The sequence below is a fragment of the Desmodus rotundus genome, chromosome 8 (genome assembly GCF_022682495.2).
Source record: "Desmodus rotundus isolate HL8 chromosome 8, HLdesRot8A.1, whole genome shotgun sequence".
In the NCBI taxonomy this organism is placed as follows: Eukaryota; Metazoa; Chordata; class Mammalia; order Chiroptera; family Phyllostomidae; genus Desmodus; species Desmodus rotundus.
This window is the reverse complement of record NC_071394.1, coordinates 33,882,770-33,904,626: the sequence shown is the minus strand read 5'-3', so window position 1 is coordinate 33,904,626 and position 21,857 is coordinate 33,882,770. Positions and strand designations below refer to the sequence as shown.

Here is a 21,857-nt window from a genome sequence, read left to right as displayed (position 1 = left end):
ATGGCCGGACGGTTGTTAATAAGAGCATTGAAGGGTGGTGAAAACACTAAGATTGTTACCTTGAATGGGAAAAAGATGACTAAGATGCCCTCAACATTAGAAAAACTGCCGGGACTGAGGACTCTAAACCTTCAGAATAACCTAATCCCCAAAGTGTGCTCAGAGATACGCACCTTGACCCAGGTGAGGAATAGCATATGTTTTTGGAATGAGAAGGGAAAACAGGAGAGAAAAGAGATGAGAGAACAATAAGGCTTTGATCTGTGGAGATTTAGCCTCTTGAAGACTCACGGAGGAGCTTTGTTACGAAGACATCAGGAGGCTTTCCCCCTTAGGGGATTCCGTGTGTTAGGGGACGAACATGTTTCAATTTCCTCCAGTTCTCTTTGGCCCACAAGTGGAATCAGAGCATTGGGTCTCTGCCACGCTTGTCTTTCTGGAGGCTGTCTTCGGGAAAGGCTTGGGAGTCTGGGTTTGAGGATCCCCCAGGTTCTCTTCACCCTGAGGACTGTTCTGAAGCTTTTGCACATAGAAAAAAAAGAGACGTTTCTGGTACAGGAAAGGGGATCCTTCTCAGTGTCCTACAGCAGGCTGAAGTTTGAAATGAGTGTTGGCAGGGAATGGGAAGGAGGGGACATTCATTTCTTTTGAAATAGTTTTAAATCAGTTAAATTCATTATTAAAAGTAAAGTGTGATTTATTTAAATAAATTCAGGACAGCAGTATTCGGAAGATACATTTGGTATTGTATTGAACTGTGGTCTTAAAGATGCCACAGATGTTTTTTTAAATGCATTTATAAGAATTAGCAGAATGAGCCATAGAGCTGCCATTCCCCATGTACCTTGGCCACACTCCGGCTAGTTAGAAAAATGTAAAACCTTATTATTTTTCTCATTAATTTGATTCAGCTATTTTTGTTAAATAGTTTGTGGAACCTGATGCTGTATTATGTACTATGTAGGTATAGCAAATGGGAATATTCACTGTCCTTAAGCAATTTAAGGATTTATATTTCAAATACTAGCTCAAACAAAGTTATACATGTTATAGGAAAATTATCTAATAGTTTGTTTCCAAAATGGTATCATCAAGCCACAATTTAGTTTAGAGGATGTCCAGCTTGTTTTTTTGACCCTTGGAACAAATTTTTTACCCAAGTTAGTCATGGATATTATTTTTTAAATCATGTAAATAATTGAAAGATATAATAAATAGCAAAGAATTTTCTAGTGGTAATTAACAGCTATAAGTACAGCATAATTAAATGTTAGAGAAGTAGCCTGGTCCACATTCTAGGTGTACTTGTGATTGCTACTACGTTGAATTAAATATAGAGTTACTGAGAATGAGTTGATGGCTAGAATAAAAAAAAAAACCACATAACCCATTAGAAGAAAGAGAATCAAACTGGGCAGTTTGGAGCTGACTGAACTCTATAGATACTTAATTTTGAAAAAAAAATGGTATGGAAGGGTAATGCGTATTCCACAGTGGAACCATTAGTTTACAGAACTGTTCTAAGCAGGCAGCATTCAGCTAATGCTTACTGAGCAGCTATTGTGTTCCAGACACTGTTCTTTGGGTGCTAGATAAATCACATGGAGATCCTGTCATCACAAAACTTCCACCTAATAGTAGAGGTAAAAAGAAAAAATAAGTATACACATAGATACTTGAATCAGTGTAATTCAAAGCAGAAGATGACAATCAGCCACAGGAAGTACACAGTGCCTTGCCAGTACAAAAGGATAGCCTCATGGAGAAGGTGGTCCATGCCAAGGGGGGGCAATCAACACAGAAATTTGTTACAACAATTGGAAATCCGAGATATAGTGACAGTGTGGTGGACACAGAATCCTGAAACACATCACTGCAGGAACAAACAAACAAACAAACATTTTCAGCCAAATTAACAAATTAAAGGCTGTATAGTTAACATTTCTCTCTTTCGAACGTGGCTGTGAATGGAGAAATCTTTGAAAAACTGAGCTGGAAATCCTTAAGAAAACAAATGGCTTTAAATTAGAAAGCGGGTGGAAACGACAACACACACGCGCGAAGCACCTACTGCAGTGCAGCCCCGTGCACGGGGTCTGGTCAGGCGGCCTTCTGCTGGGTGTAAAAGGTTGTAGCTGGCGTTTCACAGTATCTGCTGTCTGCCAGGCGCCTTTTTATATTGTCTCTGATCCTTAAATCAGCCGTGAGAAGAAGATGCTGCTATCCCCATTTTAAAAACAGAAACGGAGCCCCGGCCGGGTTTCTCAGGTGGTTGGAGCATCAACTGGTGTTTGTGCGCACACACAGGTTGCAGGCTCGATCCTGGTCAGGGCGCACATGGGAGGCAATTGACTGACGTTTCTCTCCCATGTGGATGTTTCTCTCTCTCAATTTCTCTCTCTCTTTCTCTCTCTCTCCCCCTTCCCCCTTTCTCTCTCTCGAAAATATCAATAGACATATCCTTGGGTGTTAATTAGACTGAGTTGTCTGTGATCGCTTACTTAGTACACTACCTGGCAGATGGTCTGAGAAGCATATGCCTTGCCTTCTACACAATACTGACGAATGAGTGTGTAAACCAATGGAACAACTATATTTAAAAAGAGAATTCTATGTATTACATACAAGATAATTTTATTGTATGTGTTAGATGAATGTATTATGTGTATATATGTGCTTATATGTGATCATTCTGAGTAATAGTAAATTCTTTTTAAAAGTAGGCAGCACATTACTGTAGATAGTGTGGTACAGAATTTAGGAGTATAGGCCATAGAGTGAAGCTGTTATTTCACTGTTAATTGTAGCCTCTGTAGAGGCTACAACTGTAGCCACCATAGATCTGTAGCCCAGATCTCTTTTTTGTAAAATCAGGGGTATTGTGAGGTCCACACGAGGCAATGTATAAGGCTGGTTGGTGCAGCATTTGGCACATATTAAATGCTATTTAGCCCTGGCTGGTGTGGCTCAGCAGATACAGTGCCAGCCTGTGAACCAAAGGGTCACTGGTTTGGTTCCCAGTCAGGGTACATTCCTGGGTTGTGGGCCGGGTCCCCAGTTGGGGGCGCACAAGAGGCACCCGCACGCTGATGTTTCTCTCCCTCTTTTTCTCCCTCCCTTCCCCTATCTCTCGAAATAAATAAATAAAATCTTTTAAAAAATGCTATGTAAATTTTAGTACACTGGTATGTCAGTACTCATTCTTAATTCGTTCTGGAATGCGTGAAGAGTGCCAAAACTAACAATGATGGGCATTTTCTCTTGTGAGGTGGCATCATAGCTCACACCGTTTCTAGTAAGTGCGATGAGTCCCCAGCAAGCACCAAGTGCTGGGACATTGTTTTTTCTCGTAAAATGCGACGAGTACAGGGTTTGATGAGTTCTGAAGCTAACAAATACCAAGGTATGACTGTAGTATCATTAACAAATCAATCAGTACTTTTCTTCCCCTCAAACATCTTCTCTCCTACTTATACAAAGATTGCTACACATGAAACCTAGATGTCATAATCCAAAGGCATCAGTGGACATTGAGATGCTTATCTCATATCCAAGACATAAAAAGAAACACACACATCTCCTTCAAGGCAGGCCACAGATTGGATACAACGTAGTAGAGGTGTGAGTGGGTCAATGCAATCAAATACACTTAGGAAGAGTTGGGATAGAGGGACACTAGGGCAAGTATACAATGATGCAGAAAAGGCTACAGGAAGGATGGAAACATTTGGGAATATTGGGTGAAGAAATTCCTCATCAATTTACAATTTGGGCAGCAGTTTATATACAATCTAGCAGGATTTAAAAAATGGAACTTAAATGATAGCACATCCCATTCTTTGCATTTCTCAGCTATGTAATACCATAAGTAGATGATAATGATTCCTAGTGCTTGCAAATGGGATAAAACTAAAAAAATTGCCTCTAAAAGGAGTTTTGAGAATAGGATTTGTTGACTGACTGAATTTAGGCGGAGAGAAAGAAGCTGGGTGATTGCAAAGGTGGGCTACCACAGTATTATGAGAATGGTAGTGCATTAACCAAAGCATGGATGGAAAAACAGAAGGGGTTTCTCCGTTGACTTTGTCTAGTTTTAGACTTTGGATTAAAAGTGACAACATCACATACACTTGCGATGTCTTTTAAGCCCAAACCAAAAAGATATAATTTTTATAGGGATAACAGCATTTAAGTTAAGAAAATAATTACATAAGTCCAGATGTGGCTTATCTCCTTGACTATTAATGTAGCAGCTTTCTTTGTCACAGATAAAATTAATTATGCACCAACAATGTGCCTTGCTGATTGGACTGCATGCCAGGACCAGCTGCATTAATGGAAGTGTGGTGCCACGCTTTCAGCGAGAGGCACTTATAAAAATGAAAGAATGACCAGGACGGTGAGGAGTCTGAATGTTATGTCCTGAGAGAACTGGTTAAGGAAGAATAGAAAAAATTTGAGGGGAATATAACAGCAATCTTCAAAATTTTAAGAGGTTGTTATGTGGGAGAAAGGAGCAGGGATAAAGCTGTTTTTCTGGCTGCTGTGGGAAGAATTAGGTAGAAGTTTCAGAGAGACTAAACTTAAAAAAATAAAATTCCTAACAAGATAAAAAAGCTTCCCATTACTGTGTTATGAGGAAGATATGTGATGCCCATTTGTGTTTTATATGATGTGCTAGGTGACTTATACAAGTTCACCTGGATTATAAGATCCTGCAATTCTCTGGGTCACGGGGCCACGTGAAACCTTTAGTATCTATGCTGTCTTTCGATCTATGGCAATATGCCAGTTACAAGGGACAAAAGTTACACGCTGAAAAGTACCAGCAGAACTTTATTCTATATATATATTCTATATTCTATGGCAGAAGCACTAAAAGGCATCAACATGGACCAGTTCAAAAACTGTTTTGAGCAGTGGAAAAAAAAACCATCTTGATAGGTGTATTGCATCAAACGGAGAGTACTTTGAAAGGTGACAGAAGTTTAGACATGTAAGGATAAACACATAAGTTTTATAAATAAACCCCAGTTTTGGGGGATCCCCTTGTATAAAAATATTATTGAATTAATGAAACTTTTAGATTGGGTCTTGAGGTATTTCTCAAAGGGAACTCACTCCTTGCCATGGTGTCTCTGGACCTTTCTGTATAATTTATGTAATCTAGGCTGACGCTCTGACGTATTTGCCATGGTCACAGAGTACCACCACCCGGTCTTTAAGGTACTTTTATAAATCTCAAGGTCATCAGTGAATTTTTTTTAGTTATCCTATTCTATCAGGAATTATCCCACTTTCATGTACTTCATCTTAGTTTTAACTTTGAAATCCTTTGAATTTTTAAACGAGGTTATCAGTTGAAACCTCTTCATCTTTCACATGTCATATTCTTGGTTGTAGGGCTCAGAATTTCACATGGTAGCCTTTTCTAACCAAAGGGCCATTTAATTAATGTGTCATCCAGAAAAAATGCCTTTTCTTGGGTCATCTATCCATTTTATATCATCTTGGGAGCTAAGTTGACTCAGAAAATCAACTGTGGCTGTCAGCTAACGTACTATATTTCCAAGATGGATGTTCAGAATTACATTTCATCAAACCTCTTACGTCTCCTCCTCTCAGCAGATGGCTTTGTTTCATATTTCATTGAGAAATAGACTCTGTCAGTCAGGAACTCCCTCAACTTCCATCACCAAACCCATCCAGGGCTCTGATCTGCACACACATTTCCTACCTTCCTACGACCCAGATGAAAAGTCCCTGCTTGTACTTTGGATCCTATGCCTTCTCATCTTCTAAAGGATTTTGATCCTGCAATTATCTCTCTCCTTATATGAGTAGTTTCTCTTTATTTACAGGATTATTTCCATCAGCATGTAATAAAATGTAATATATTTTATTTTAGGAAGAAACAAACACTCCATCTCCCTCCTAATTTTCTTTTTTTAAAGATTTTATTTACTTATTTTTAGAGGGAGGGAAATGGAGGGAGAGAAACGTCAATGTGTGGTTGCCTCTCACCAGCGCTGCCCCCCCACCCCCCCAGGAAGGGACCCAGCTCACAACCCAGGCGTGTGCCCTGACCGGGAGTCAAACCAGGGACCCTCTGGTAAGCAGGCCGGTACTTAATCCACTGAGCCACACCAGCCAGGGCTCCCTCTTGATTTTCTAATTCCCCTTCACAGCAAAAGTTCTTAAAAGTATTGTCTTTTAGTCATTTTCTTTGCTGTCGCACATTTTCTCCACAGCACCCTTCAGACAGACTTTCCTTTCCATCTCTTCACCGCTGTTGTCTAGGTCAGTAATGATGTTCCTGTTCTAATCCCAGGGGTTATTTCTGTGCTTTTATTTTACTTAACTTTTCTCCGGGATTTTATCCACAGTTGCTATCTTAAAATAACTTTCTTTTCTTTTCTCTTGGCTTCTGTGACACTATATATCTTGGAGAGCCTCAGCATAGATTTTTAAAAAATTAATAGAGTCTGAGCTATGAGGAGAAACCCATAAGGGTTTGAAGAAAATAGAATATAGCAGGGAAAGAATCTAGGCAAAGATGTAGCCCACGCCATCATCATCTCTCACCTGGACCACGGCAGCCATGCCTCTGTTTTAGTTTTGTGCTTCGCCTCCTGCTCCCTCTGGAGACTATTCTTTATACCCCTGGAAGAGTGCTCCTGTTACAGTTGCTGAAAGCCCTATGGTTATTTCTCATTGCACTTACAGCAAAATCCCCACTCATTACCCTGGCTTACAAAGCAATACAAATGGGCCCAGGCATATCAGTACCACCTCGTTCTTTGTTAGGGTGCGCTTTACGCTTCATACTCGGATGCAGCAGACACATTTCTTGGCTCCTCAGCCACACCAAGAATGTACCTGCTTTGAGGTCTTTATTTTGGTTATTGTTTTTTATTGTCACTCACATCTCAGCTTAAATATCAACTGCTCAGACAAGCTTCCTTGATCAACCCATCACTGTCTCCTTATTTTAAAAATTATCCACAGAACACTTAGTGTGTATATGTATACACACACACTTAAGTTCTTTATATATTTGGAAATTAACCTCTTATCAGATGTATAATTGGAAAACATGTTCTCACATTCAGTGGGTTGTCTTTTCATTTTGTTGATGGTTTCTTTTGCTGTGCAAAAGCTTTTTAGTTTGATGTGGTCTCATTTGTTTAATTTTTCCTTTTTTCCCCTAGCCTGAGGAGATGTATTGGCAAAAATATTGCTATGAGAAATGTCTAAGATTTTACTGCCTATATTTTCTTTTAAAATTTTAATGGTTTTATGGCTTACATTTAAGCCTTTAATCCATTTTGAGTTTATTTTTCTGTATGGTGTAATTTAGTGGTCTAGTTTTATTTTTTCTTATTAATTTGTTTAGCCATTCATTCATTCATTTTGTTTTTGCTCTCTCACTGTTACTGCGTAAGTGCTTCTCAGGTAAATATATCTTACATGACTTACTCGCTTCTTTATATTCAGCGCTTAGAACTAACTCGTGGCTCATAGTAGTCATACAATGCATATTTTTAAATGAATATTGAGCCACCTGCTTCCTTAGAGATGGTTATATGGGCAGTTTAGACTGCATTTTTTTTCATCATTTATTTGTGGATATATTTGTAAGCCTTAAAAATTAAATAAAACCCCACTTTATAGTCAACCTTGTTTATATCTTGCAATTTTCTTTGATATATTGTGATATCAAATTACTGTATTATCTTGTGTCTGGACCATGTCCTTAGATTCTGTAAAACACAATGACAAAAATAAAGCTCATACATGAAAACTGAGGGCATAGCATACAAAATGAGCATTATACAATCTGTGCCCTCAAAAGTACCTGGAAAGCACGGATGGTGTGGGAAATCACAAGCGATATTTCCTGTTGCCTCTTTACTTTAAAAATACATATTGCCATTAACAAAACTGACAAAAATAAAAAACTGGCAACCACTTAAAAATACCTATGGCCATCTTTTTGTTGGAGACAATTCATGTGTCTCTCCTGCTTTTGCACATCTTGTAAGCAGAAGTACTGACCGCCTTTGTTCTGGACTCACTCTTCCAGGGTATTTATGTAGCACAGAGCCTTGGGAATTAGAGATGGTGTCTCCCTGTGGGGCACAGGACAGCCACGGATGGCGAATGCTCATTACAGAAGACTCAGTTTCCCTAACTCATGTTTTCTTTTCTGTAATACAACCCACTGCACACCCCTGCGTTGCTGGTACAAAAATAGCAATAATCTGGGCACTGCTGATGCTGTGGATAATAAATTGTCCTTTGTCTCTTTCCCGGGGGTCTCATGCTTTCTACCATCATCTATGAAATGGTGGCAAGTTAACTGTTATTTTGCAAGTTTGGTAAAATCTCAGAGCAGCTCCCGACACTTTTGTATTCCTCACCAGTAGCACAGCAATTTTGTTGAGCTCCTAGCACTGACAGAGCACTACAATTTTTTTTTTTTTACTAAATTTAGGCAAAAGAATGAAATCTACCTCCTTTTTGGAAAAGATTTGACTGTGGTAGGCAAATAATGGCCCTCCAAAATGCCTACATCCTAATCACCATAGTCTGTGAATATGTTGGATTACACATCACAGGGGAATCAAGCATGCAGATGGAACTGAAGTTAATAGCTAGCTGACCTTGAGATGGCGAGATTGTTCTGGATTATCTGGGTGAGCCAACTGTAATTATGAGGGTCTTAAATGTGGAAGAGAACATCAGGGTGATGTGATTTGGGAAAGAGTCTCCCAGTCGTTGCTGGCTCTGAAGATGAAAGGGCAAGCTAGAACCATGGCAGCGGGGAAGCCTCTGTGAGCTGGACAAGGCACAGAATTCTCTTGTCCCCTCAGGAGACATGGCCCTGCTGACACCTTGGTTTTAGGTCAGTGAGACCCATTTCTGATGTCCGATATCCAGAACTGAAGATGATAAGCTTGTGTTGTTTTCAGCCATGAAGCCTGTGGTAATTTGTTACAGCGGCGATAGGAAACGAGTACAGTCACAGACCCTGGATCCAGTGTTCATAAGGATAGCTGCGCGAATGTAAACATGTCTTGAAGATGTTGCAAGTTTCATTTCAGGCCACATCATAAAAATTGTGATAAAGCAAATTGTAATCTCTTTGCTAGTGGAAGGTCTTGCCTTCAACTTGAAACAAGCACACCACCTGTGAAGTACAGTAAAACAAGATATATTTTAACTTCACCTTTACAGAAGAAGAAGGCCTCCACGGTATATGGTCCTTTGTTTCCGGGACAGTGGTAAATCTCGGAGGAAAGCATGTGTGGAAGTAAAACCTTTCCCGTGAAGTCTAAGGGCAAGGAATTTCCTTGTAGATGAATCTATGTCTACTTTATATTAATTTAAATCATTAACATACATACACACCAAATACCACTTGGTATTTACATATAAATGTAATTGCCTAAATTTTCTTCTTAATAATTTTTCTTGTGTTATATAAACCTATTTATTTGTCAAAACCCCCTTGTTTCCTTTTACCTTTAATGTTAAAATTCTGGAGTATGGAGTTGGTAATGAAATCTGAATCGTAAATTATGTTTGGGAGTAAAAAACAGACCTTGTATCTCAGAAGGTACATTTTGATTTCAAATCCAAGAAAAAATATCATGTTTTAGAGAACAATCCTGTATCATCGATTTATCAGAGGATCAAGGAGGATCTTTCTAACCCTCTTATATGCAGCACTTCCTACCTCTAACCAATGCATCCTTGGTAGGACAGGGGCGTAGGGGGCAGATCTTCCTACCTACCTACCACACCTCGTCAGTAGCTTCTCGTGAATTTCGTGATCGCACAGGGTGATGTGCAAGCCCTCCCCCTGCCTCTGACTATATGCATGGAACAGAGAAGTCTTATTCATCTAAATGAAAAAGCTCCGTTGGGAGTAGTACGACAGGGGAACCTCAGATTTTTGGCCTCATATCTGATTTCAGGAGATTAACTCCTTTGCTGATTTTTTAATGGCTTTGAGTCTATGGGTCACAATGTTAAGATATTCTTGAGTTGCTCAGGTGAGCTATAAATGAATCATTAATTATGCTTTTGAATATTCTTGGAATAGTTTGTAATACAATTTTAGTGAAGTATTTTAATTGAAAATTAAATGATGCTTTAATTAACATAAGGTGTTTGAACATGATGAGCTCAAATGAACTTTATTTATTAGGACCGTTTTAGGCACATGTGAAAAATTTGTATGAGGTCACATGGATCGCAGCAAAGGGGCTTAATTCTTTTCTTTTTTTATCATTTGAAGGTAGATAGTGTATGAGTCCATTGAATCTCTATATGTTTGCAGCTGACAATACTAAATCTGGGAAACAACCTTTTAGAAGAAGTTCCAGAAGAGATGAAGTACCTCACATCCCTGAAGAAGCTCCATTTATTTGGAAATAGAATTAGTAGATTTGCATCGGGAGCATGTGGTAAGTTAGTCAAAGGAAAGCAGCATTATAGTATCAGACTTAATCCCCTCACTATGTTTAACAATGTGGAACTAAAGTAAGAAAGGAATTGTACATGATTTTCAAAATCAATTGTACATTGATTTTGAGAGAGAGAGAGACATCAATTGGAGTGAGAAACATTGGTCAATTGCCTTCCATATATGTCCCAGTTGGGTATCAAACCTGCAAGCTAGGTATGTGCCCTGACTGGGGATCAAATCCTTAACATTTTGTATATGGGAAGACGTTCCAACCAACTGAGCCACCCAAGCAGCACTGTTTTGTCTGCTTTTTTAAAAGTTTGACTTTAGTACCAAGATTTGCAGATTAAGAGAATTCATATAAAAATCTGGATTCCTGGCTGTTTTTGTCTGTTTTTTAAAAAAGAAAGGCTAGGCAACACTGGAATCACATTGCCATAGACAGCACTAGCTGGGAGCTGGCTGAGTGGCTGCTCCCTGTTAGACCAGACAAGTGCTCTCCGGCTCAGCACACTGGGGCCAGGCACACTCCCATGAGGCCCACTACTGTGTTCTGAGTCGTCTTCTTGATTCTTCCAGGCATTTCGGTTTGAGAACTGTTCATCCTGTCTGCAAACATTTAAAAGCAGGAGTTGTAGGAGGGCTATGAATACGTGGTTAATTAGAGAAAATCTATATGAAACAGAAAGAATTGGAGGGGGAGAGAGAATATGAATATGAAGCTGAGAGAAGCTGTGATGAGAAATGAAACTATGTCCTGCATTCTATGTGCTGTAGAGATTCTCAGAGAGTGTGTAATCTACAGGCTTTGAGGAGCTCAGGGTGGGGAAGACAGTTAGCCTGGAGCCTGGCCTGGGTCTCCTTGGCCATCACAACCTGGTTTAGTGGTTCAGAAGAAGTATCTGAAGCCCTGGATACCTAAGCATGAGCATTTTTGTGTCTACCAAGAGTGACTGTATACAAAACCAATACATATATCAGCCTATAATTACATAACATCACATATATATTATTTGTTTATATGTAAAATATATTTATATTAATATGGCTTCTGGCCAGCACCACTGCTGTGGTCTGAGGGCCTGGAATGTGCAGCAGAAGGGGCAGTGGCCTGTGCAGCCCATGTCCTGGCTCATGGAGGAGTCTTTAGAGAAGCCCAAAGGGGAGAAGCCCAAAGGGGAGAAGCCTGATGCAGAGAAGAAGGTATATCTGGAGCAGGTATACACCAAGTCCGAAATCACTGACTTCAGGTTCAAGCAGCTAGTGGTGTTGCCCTGGGAGATTGAGACTGCAACGAGCCACAGCGTTTCTCCACCCTGTCATCCTGAGGCACAGCCCCATCTCAGAACTCTGCATAGGACAGGTGTGCTAGATGATGGCTGTGTGCAACACCCGGAACTACTGGTACGAAGAGCAGGGGCAGAAGATTAAGTGCACAGTCCCCCAGTACATTGGTTTAGTCTGAGCTCCATGCAGAAGCTGGTGACCGATGAGGACATGTTCTCTATGAAACACGATAATTTCCCAGCTCCCTTCAGTCTCTTGTGAAGATCTGCAAGTACCCGTTCCGTGTCCCAGAGCAAATCTACTCATCCCACTCCAAGGAGAACCTGGTTCTGGAGCTGCAGACACTCGAACACACTCAATGTGCAGTCCACCCTCATCACCAGGGAGTCCATCCTGCTCAGCTCTTAAGAGACTGCCACCGTGGACAGTCTCACAGAGGTGCTGTGTGCAGCAGGGCACAGGGCACAGAACCACAAGCAGGAGAGGTGAGCCCCACGAATGGACAGGTGTGCACACATGCAAGGAGATGGTGCTATGTGTGCCTTCATTGGTTTGCCTGGGCGCCCACACATGCTGGGCCTGTCCGAGCTGAGTGCGGGCTTCACAGACGCTGGTGGGCTTGGGGCATTTGATTTCCCACTGTGGGTTTAGTTGGGATGGATGCCACCAGTAAAGAACCGTTGCACTTCATTCATTTGCTCAATACATGTTTATGGTACTGCCGTTCAGCGTTTATATATTTCTGTCTTTTTTTTTTTTTAAGTCTGTGTTCTGGTGCCCTTTGCAGTTCCTTTCTGGTTCCAGTTTGTAGTAGCTTGGCTGTACCCTTCCTTTGTCCCCAGGCACCACAACTCAGCACTGTAACTTTGTGATCAATTCAGCTCTTTTGTGTAAGCTAGTTTTAGAGGTTATCTGTTACCAGCAACCCAGAGATCCTTGGCTAAGGCCAAAAATCAGAAAGAAAACAAAGTTAATAGAAAAGTGCCTAAAAATTATTTTCAAACGTACAGCTAAAGTGACTACAATTATTTTCCAACAGATGGCTTACAAAATTTGGTCCTGCTCAATCTGAATAAAAATCAGCTCACATGGATTCCTGAAGAAATCAGCAGGTAATTTTGTTCATAGTGAGATTTAGTGAACGCCCCACCCCCAAATCCTCCAGCCCACTGGAGCCATCCGAAAACCTCTCCCCAGCCTCAAGTCCATGTGGGATTTGAACACAGCAAAGAGGCCTCTGAAGAGCTGAGGCAAGCTGCTAATTTTAAGCAGATGTTTCCTTAAACATCGTGGCGTGGTAGTCTACGTGTGAAAGTGGGGGTTGGAAACATCAAGCTCTGAAGTTGATTGTGTTATTGACCTCCCCAGTCTCTGGGTCTTGGAGCTTGCTCTACTACAGAATTGGTGACAGATTTTATTTCATATGAGTATTGGAAATCATTTTCAGCTTGGTAGGAAAGGTATTATAAAAGCAAAGGATTTAAGATCAAAATGTCATTTTCAGTTTAACCCCCCCCACATTTTATTATCATTAACAGCAACAGAAAAAAAAAATGCTGTTTCCCCTTCCTGCACAGCTGCACAGATAGGATGCCTTCCGCAGCACCTTTCTGGAGCCAGCTGATGGACTTGTCCTTCTGCAGGCAGGCCACCGTCTTGGCCTTTTCTTTCTGCAGATGGAGAGAAAGCCTTACTCGGGTTTACTCTGGAGACTCTTTACTGCCTGCTAAACAGAAACAGACATGTTGTTACAGAGTTAAGAGCATCCAGATATTTAAAAGAGGACACAAAACTATGAACAGTCTTCAACAAAGGGCTTTCTGCAGCATCTAAAGTCTATTCTATTTTCCTGCCATGACTAATGTATGTAAGAATAAATCAAATCTATTCTAATTCACTTATCCATTCCTCTAGCAAATGTATTGTTCCTATCTGGGCACACCTTGGAAGACCTGGTGAACTAGGTCCAGGTTCATATATTTGTATAACCAGCCACCAGCCTTATGACTTGGAGTGAGTAATTTAACTGTCCTATACCACAGCTTTCTCACTCTAGAGGAAGAGTTTTGAGTAGGTGAACTTCCAAATGTTTGCAGCTACAACATGTTATAATTTCACAATTTATTACGCTCTGTTTGGAGTACAAAATAAAATATTAAAGAAACTGTATACATCTATGGTGTCATGTCAGAAAAGTGAATAAAAGCCTTCACTGGAAAAAGTAGAATTAGAAAATGTATAGGTCTACACCATTTTACAGATAATTCTGGATTGTCTGCATTCTCGCTGTGCCTTAGATCTAAGCTGCATGGTTAGTCCCCCGTGAGTGATTCCACGTTCCGATCTTAGGAAAGTTTCTTCGCCTTCCTATACCTTGGTATTTTCATCTGCAAAATGAGGACTATAACGGTGCCTATTTCACAGGGCTGTTCTGATGGTTAAATATGATAACCCATTAACGACATTCAGGGTTGAGCCTGGGACATAGTAAATGCTCAAAGGATGTTAGCTTTTATTATTATTGGTTATTTTTATTCTTTTTGTTTCCCCAAGTTCAAATGTCAATTTTTCCAAAATATTTGTGGTATACCTCAGGTATCATGTCTGTAATTATAGACTCAGATTTTCTTAACCTTTTTCTCCCGGTCCAATGGCATTTTTTATCCTCATTTTGCCTTTATGTCATATCTGCTTCAGACCATGGTGTATAAATAAAGGCATAATTTGTGTTTGATCCACCTTTGCATCTTCCACAGGGACTAGGTGGTTCTCACAAATATTTGGTACAAGATACATAATCTGTAACTATACTTGTATCTATGCCCATGTATGTTTATATGTATATGTAAATTTGTGCATGCGTGAGTATATATGTGTAAGTAAATATATATACCCTACTTTTTTCAATATATACATATAGCTTACTAAATATATATACACACACATATATACATATCATACACACACACACATATATATCCTACTTTGTTCTATGGCTTCCTCTTCAATATAGTGAATGTATACTCACAGATAATAAAAATAAGATTTTCTTTCTTTAAAATCTAGGTTTTGATTACATGAAATACTTTTAATGTAAGCCATATGAATGAATATAAAATATCTTCAAAATTGCTTTGATTACAGCAAAGACTTTTTTATGTTCTGATGATCCACTGTAGCTGTGAACACCTGACTGAGTAAGGCTCAGATGAGCTACACAAACCAGGCCTGTACAGTAGCTTTTCTTATTTTTGTGAGTTTCATTCCTATGCTTTATTTTTTAGATTAAAAAGTCTTACACATTTGAGTATAAATCATAACCAGCTAGCCAGTATTCCTAGAGGACTTTGTTTTCTTAAGAAACTTTCTGAGCTTCAACTTAACTATAATCAGCTCATCGGCATCCCTGAAGAAATTAAGTTCATGAAGATGCTCAAGAAGCTTCTTTTGGTCAGGAACAACATTGAAGTTTTGCCAGAGGTAAGCAAAACCGGGACAACATTTTGTTTTGTTGGGGAAGAACTCTCAACCCAACACGATTGGGGGGTTATAGAATAGATTTGGATGTCTGAGTACAGACCATCTGCTTTCCCTGATTCGATGTAGTCAGTTCCCAAGTTCCCGCGACAAAGGAGGGTTGTAATTTGGATTATTTCACTTAGCTAGGGCTGCCAGGTTCAGTAAATACAGATACAGGCTACTCACTTCAGTTTGAATTTCGGTTAAGTAATGGATAATTTTTTAATGTAAGTATGTTCTAGATATTACATAGGATATAACATATTGGAAAATATTCTTTGCTTGAAATTTAAATTTAAGTGAACCTCTTATATTTTATCTGGCAACCCTATATACTGCACAAATATAAGTGCACATTGGTTTTGGAATACGTGCTAGATATCTTTCATTTTTCTTCATATCCACTCTTTATCCTTTTTCAACCTCCTTGCATCTGGGAGACTCTCCTATATTGGCATCACTGAGCTCCTGGGTCCTCTGGCTTGTTCTTGGACGTGGCCAATGAGAGGCACTAGGAGGAGATAAAAGGACGGGAGGGGAGTGAGTATGAGATGGCATTCCCCTGGTACCCCACCCGATGGGGTGCTATGCGTCTCCTGCACCCCTTTTTGGAAAGCCATAGCTAATGTCAGGTGACCCTCAGATGGGTCATTACCATGGCCCTTCAGGCCTACGGTATTAAAAAATCCCTTTCTGCTGCTGCTAGCTTTGGGGTACTTCGTGGGATTAGGGAACTACGTGTTGTGGTTTAGCTTTTCCTAAACACTGTCAAACTTTTGTAAGTAGTGATTTTACTAAACTCTCCTCAAATATCCCAGTCTGAGAGTAGTGTTTCCTGCTAGAAACCTGTCAATGGGCTTATGTTTGTTCCTTATGCAAATTAGAATTAATTTGGTAGGAGAGAATGCAAGTCACACCGTAAACTGAGAGCTATAAAACCAGATCAATTCCTGCCATCTCATATTTCTTACAAGGGAATATTTCCTTTAAAAATTTTGTGCGTACTATAATGCGATATGTGAAAATATACCAAGGTGTAGGCTATAAATACGTATGTTTCAAACATTTCATTCTTACAGTCTTTAAAAATCCTAATTTCTATAAACAAGTAAAAAATATCCTTAAATTACAGAATAAACCTATTATGTGAAGGTAAAGTTTTAACAGCAGAAATGTGATCATCTTGTTTTTTAGTGTTTATTACAACTTTATGATGTAGCTCTTTTTATTATATCCATTTTAGAAAAAGGAACAGGGATTATGTGACTTGAACACAATTTGCAAAGGTCAGAGAAGGTACTCAAATACATTCTCTTCTAACTTAAAAGGACTTTTTCTACAATGTATAAATCCCCAAAAGTTTAGACTTTAAAAAATTTGAATGCTAATAAGCCCTATCCTGAATTATTATGTAAAGAATGCTTATGATCATTTATGTCCTGGTACATTTAATATGATTCAATTTATCATTTTTTATCTACATTATAAATAATAAAGCATTATAGAAAGTATTCATTTGTTCTGGTAATAACAATATTATGAGTCATTTTCTGGTACATTATAAATGTGTGTATGTCTGCACATATATGTGAATGTATATGCCCATCCACTCACACTGGGCTTGTAGATAGATAGAAACCTAACAGATTTTTCTTTATAAGGAAAGGGTTTTGTTAGTGCAGTGCTAAGCAAAATGGAGATAAGAAATAAGTCATGGTGGGGTTGTCAATAGAGACAACTTTCTAAGATTATATCTGTTTCTCAAAGACTCTTTCTATTTTAATAATAGTAGTGTCTACCAACTGCTCACTGTGTACTGAGCCCTTAAGTAAGCACTTAGTAACTTATTTAACTCATTCAACAATCATTGAAGTAGGAGCTGCCATTGGCAATTCCATGTTACATGTGGAGAAATTGAAGTACAAAGGAATTGAGATATTTAACCAAAGTTATAATAGTAAGTGTCAGAGGTGAGATTTGAACCTTCAAATAGCCCAACTCTTGGCCACCATGTTGCCTTAGTGTGGTCAGAGGAAATGGAAAACTCAGAGAATCTGGCAACCCAGGACATAGTGATCTCCTTGGGGAGCATATACTAAAGAATTGATCAGATAATTAGGAAAGATGGTCAACACTATCAAGTTCAAATTTAGAAGGAATATTTATTATTCTACACACTATAGATTTTAAAGAATCTCTCTCTTTTGTTTTCTTACACAGGGATTTTGTGATCTTATAAACCTAAGAATTCTAAATATAGCTGGAAATATTATTCAGATATTTCCACCAGGAGTAAGTAGAGTCAACTTTTATAATAATTGAAAAATAATTTTGTTTATGCTACTGGGATTAAGAAAATATGGATAGTCAGCATAACCTGTAATAATTAGAATCTTGAATTATACAAATGACTCAACATTTTTTTTCCCTAGAATTTCAAACCTTTTTCTTTTCCATTCCTTCCTTTGTGCTCTGTGTCTGCTGAACTTGTTTGAACTAAGTGAACTCTGCTAACATAAACATTTTAATGTATTTGTTATGGTTGGTGTTTTTGTTATTATATACTGCTTTTGGTCACCTCAGACTTTTTGAAAATATTGTTTTCCAGAGCATACATGTTTGTCCATTTTAAAGAATCTAGAGGTGACACTTCTATTAGTTGTTTTTAAGACATAAACAATGAAAAATGCACTTTTTCTCCCATTTGGAAATGGATTTTGACTTTGCTGAGAAGCAGGTGGTCTGGACAAATTCTAACTTTTAAGAAAGAAATGGTGGTTTTTCATAGCACATTTTTCTATCCTAGTGAATGCTTCAATAGGCCCAGCATATTGATGTCAGGGAGGGGGTTGGGCTTCAAAGCCTCCAGCTGCTTCCCCCTGGTGTATGTGTGTGTGTGTATGAGCCTGTAGCCCTAAAAGTTCAGTTATCTCCTTCCCTCCAGGCTTCTCGTGGTGTCCTCTCTTCCATTACCTCTAAGGGTCTTCTCTTGAACCAGCTGATACTGAACACTTCTGACTCAAGGTCACTTTCTGTTTTCCTCCCATTCATATGGGGTATGTGGGAGGGGTTTTCAGAACAGATTTCTTGGCTTTCTTATATTCAAAGGATACTCTCAGCCTAATCACTCCACAATTCTGGTATCCTGATCTGGGTGTGTACTGGAGGCAGCCAATTGATGTTTCTCTCTCTCTTCCTTCCTTTCTTTTATCCTCAGGTGAGGATAAAAATAAAATTAAAAAAAAAAGTGTTTATACCATGAAGTCAAAAATGCCACAAATCCACAAAATGAGATTCTGTGTTTATTTCCAGAGAACTGTTTTGCCTGAAGATAGGTCTTATTTTCTCCATTTCACAGTTGAAATTAAAATTCAGAAAAGTAATTCCCCAAATGAGTTTTACTTTGAAAACTACATATGAGTTCTTGGGAAGCAAGGCAGAATATAAATATAAGAGAATTCTTTATTTTTCTACTCAGATTATAGACTCCAGTTGAATTCAGGTTTTCTTCATAGAAGAGTGAAAAATCTTGTGAATTGTACGTTTTCCTTTTTAAAAAAAATTTCACTGTACACAACATGTTATAATGAGAACATGTTGATGTTTCTCTGTTTCTCTTACCTTCACTGAAGGTAAAGTGGATTAGAAGACAGTCTTTAAGACCTGGACTTTAGTGTCTATTAGAATGCTGTTTTTCATCATACTTGGTTTTCTAACAAATATATTATTTGCAAAATGTTTCTAACATTTGATTAATTAACCCCTGTTCTGTTACTAATAAGTCCTATGATCTTGAAAACGTTTTCTCAGCTGTGTAGTGTAAGGGATGCCACCAGTGACCTCTAAGGTCATTGCCATTCATGCCAGCATGGAGATTCTCATATCCCAGGACTGGGATATGTCCTGCTGCTAAAATACTATTGTGGAATATGTCCTAAATAAAGCATTTTGAATATAACTTTATTGAATATGTAGCCTCAGAAGTGAAGTTTGTTATTTTGTTGTGAAACGAAGTTTTTATTTTGTTTTCAAAGTTTCAGAATCTGAAGCTGAGGGAATTCTACTGTGAGGAAAACCCACTGCTCCTGAAGCAGCCTGTCGTGGCTGCGATGAAGCAGGATGTCTGGAGTCTGCAGGTGAGACCTTCTGGCACCCACACAGCTTTCCACTAAAGCCCTGATTTGAGTTTTAAAGAGTTTTCTTTGAAAGCATTCCAACCTCATCAGCAAATGACTGATGTCACCCTAGTCTACCCGCAATGCGAATCCCAGGCTTAATCTCTTTGACTTGCTTATAGAGTCCAGTGTATTCCTACCTGATTTCCAGAGTGACTGAATTCAGAGAAATAGAAACATTTTGCTGTATGGAAAGAGTAGAATTTGTTTTCATTATCACTTGTCAAGTATTTTTTAGTATCATCTGAGAATATATCTGATTTGTTCTTACTGGGGTCTTTGCCCTTCCCACCCACCTCCCCGCCCTCTTTTTAAGGATTTTTAAAGTGAATTTATTTGGATGACATTGGTTAATAAAATTATATAGGTTTCAGGTATACAGTTCTATAATACATCCTCTCTATATTGTATTGTGTGTTCACCGACCCAAGTCTAGTTTCCTTCCATCACCATTTATCCCCCTTTACCCTCTTCCACCTTCTCCTACCCCCTGTTCACTCTTGTAATCACCATACTGTTGTCTCTTGAATTTTCTTTTTCTTTGCCTATCCCTTTTTCACTTGACCCCATTCTTATTGGATGAATGATTATGATCCAGAAATCATGTTCGCTTTAGTTAAATAAGTTGGTGATATTAAAAGAAGGAACAGGAGGCCCTGGCTGGGTAGCTCAGTTCGTTAGAGTATCATCCTGATACATCAAGGTTGTGGGTTCAATCCCCACTCAGAGCACATATAGGAGTCAACCAATGAATGAATGAATCAGTGGAACAACAAATTGCTCTTTCTCTCTTTATCTTTCTCTCTCTTTCTAAAATCAATAAATAAAAAAATTTTAAAAATAAAAATAATAAAAAAGGAATTGGAAAGCATATTAGGGGACTCTCTTTGTGGGTCTTTTGGTAATAGTCAAGCTAACCTTTGCAGATCTTCCCACAATTGAGTATGTCTCCATCATAAATTTGAACTTCCCAGGTCCTTTTAAGGCTATAAGTGAATATTCAGGATTATCTTAAGACTTTCAAGAATTGTGTAGGATTCAAGTTACCTAGATGCAGGAAACAACCAATTTTGTTGAATGGTTTAGTTTTTTTCTGTAAATAACATTTTCCCTTGTTGCATTGATTACAGAGAACTAGAAAATACAGATGAACAAGGAAGAAAGTTTCAATGTTATATTGATTAAAAGAAAAGTTTATTACAAAAGCAATACAAACTCATTTAGAGAAATTGGAACAAAAGCAATGGAAGTTGATAAGATTAGTTAGAAATCCAATATGCAGAGATATTACCATTATTCTCTCTGACATTTATTCTGCCCATACTTTCCATGTACCCAGACATTTTTTAAACTAAAGATGAATTTAGACTCCACATACTATTTGAGACTAGTTTGTTTTCCTCAAACTATTGTGAATATCTTTCCCATTGATAAAAGAATAAATCTTTGATCTCTTTTTTAATGAATATATAATATCCTGGTATATTACAACATAGTATTTTTGACTATTTTCCTGCTGATGGCTGTTTAGATCTAATATTTTTCTGGCTTTTCGGCCTTTATAGACAAGGCTACAATGACCGTCCCCATAGCAAACTTCTCCTGTGCATGGTGTCCCTATGAGTGAAATTGCTTTGTCCAAAAATTATCATTTTTTAACAGTTTGGCTGGCTCTTTGCAAATTCCCTTCCAGAGAGTCAATCTATATTTCCACAAACAATGTTATTTTCTACTCTTGTGTGAAAAAAATCCTATTTGAAATTTAATTGTTAATGATTTTGGAAACTATAGGGATTAATTTGTTTAATCCCTTATAATGTATTTGTTCTCCACGAATCAAGCACTTTAGAATAATAGTAACAATAACAGTAATAAAAACTAACACCTGTTAAGCTTACTATGAGCAAGGTGTTGTTGTAAGCACTTAACAGAAATGAATTAATCTAACCATCCAATAACCCTAAAAAGGTAGGTATCATAATTATTGCCCTTTTATAGATAAACTAAGCCCCAGAGAGGTTGCATAACTTGTACAGGGAAACAGAGCTAGTTAAGTGTTGGAAATACGATGCCAACCAACCTAAGCAGTGGAGTTCCAGACTCCTTGCAGCAGAAACATCTCAAAAAGGTGCTGCCTTGGGTGAGGAAAAAGGAAATGGGGAGTCCCTGGTTGAAGGAGGTTCTGGATTGCGGGTGGGGCTGGAGGTAGCAGTGGTTTTACGAGGGTACTTTTGAAGGCAAGAATGATTTGGGTACTTTTTAAAGCATCTCTAAGAATTTTTCTTAGAAAGGTAACACATTTATTATACATTTCATATTTGTACTTAGAGTAAAAGGTATTTCTACTGGACATTTGGTAAACATTACTGATTAAACTATTGCATATTTGGACTGTCAAA

The 21,857-nt window shown here is 38.5% G+C and overlaps 1 protein-coding gene and 1 pseudogene across 2 annotated transcripts in view; both read left to right on the top strand.

Annotated features, from left to right (window-relative positions):
- Positions 1–21,857, top strand: part of LRRC69 (leucine rich repeat containing 69) — a 28,525-nt gene continuing 6,668 nt past the window's right edge. The window contains exons 1-6 of one of the 2 annotated variants that reach the window (XM_024572500.3): positions 1–183; positions 10,349–10,475; positions 12,804–12,876; positions 15,049–15,244; positions 17,504–17,575; positions 19,318–19,419. In XM_024572500.3, the coding sequence (XP_024428268.2) occupies positions 1–183; positions 10,349–10,475; positions 12,804–12,876; positions 15,049–15,244; positions 17,504–17,575; positions 19,318–19,419 (753 nt within the window). The remainder of the gene's footprint in view (positions 184–10,348; positions 10,476–12,803; positions 12,877–15,048; positions 15,245–17,503; positions 17,576–19,317; positions 19,420–21,857) is intronic. The other variant, XM_024572501.3, reaches the window with a different exon arrangement.
- Positions 11,600–12,172, top strand: LOC139441107 (MOB kinase activator 2 pseudogene; annotated as a pseudogene).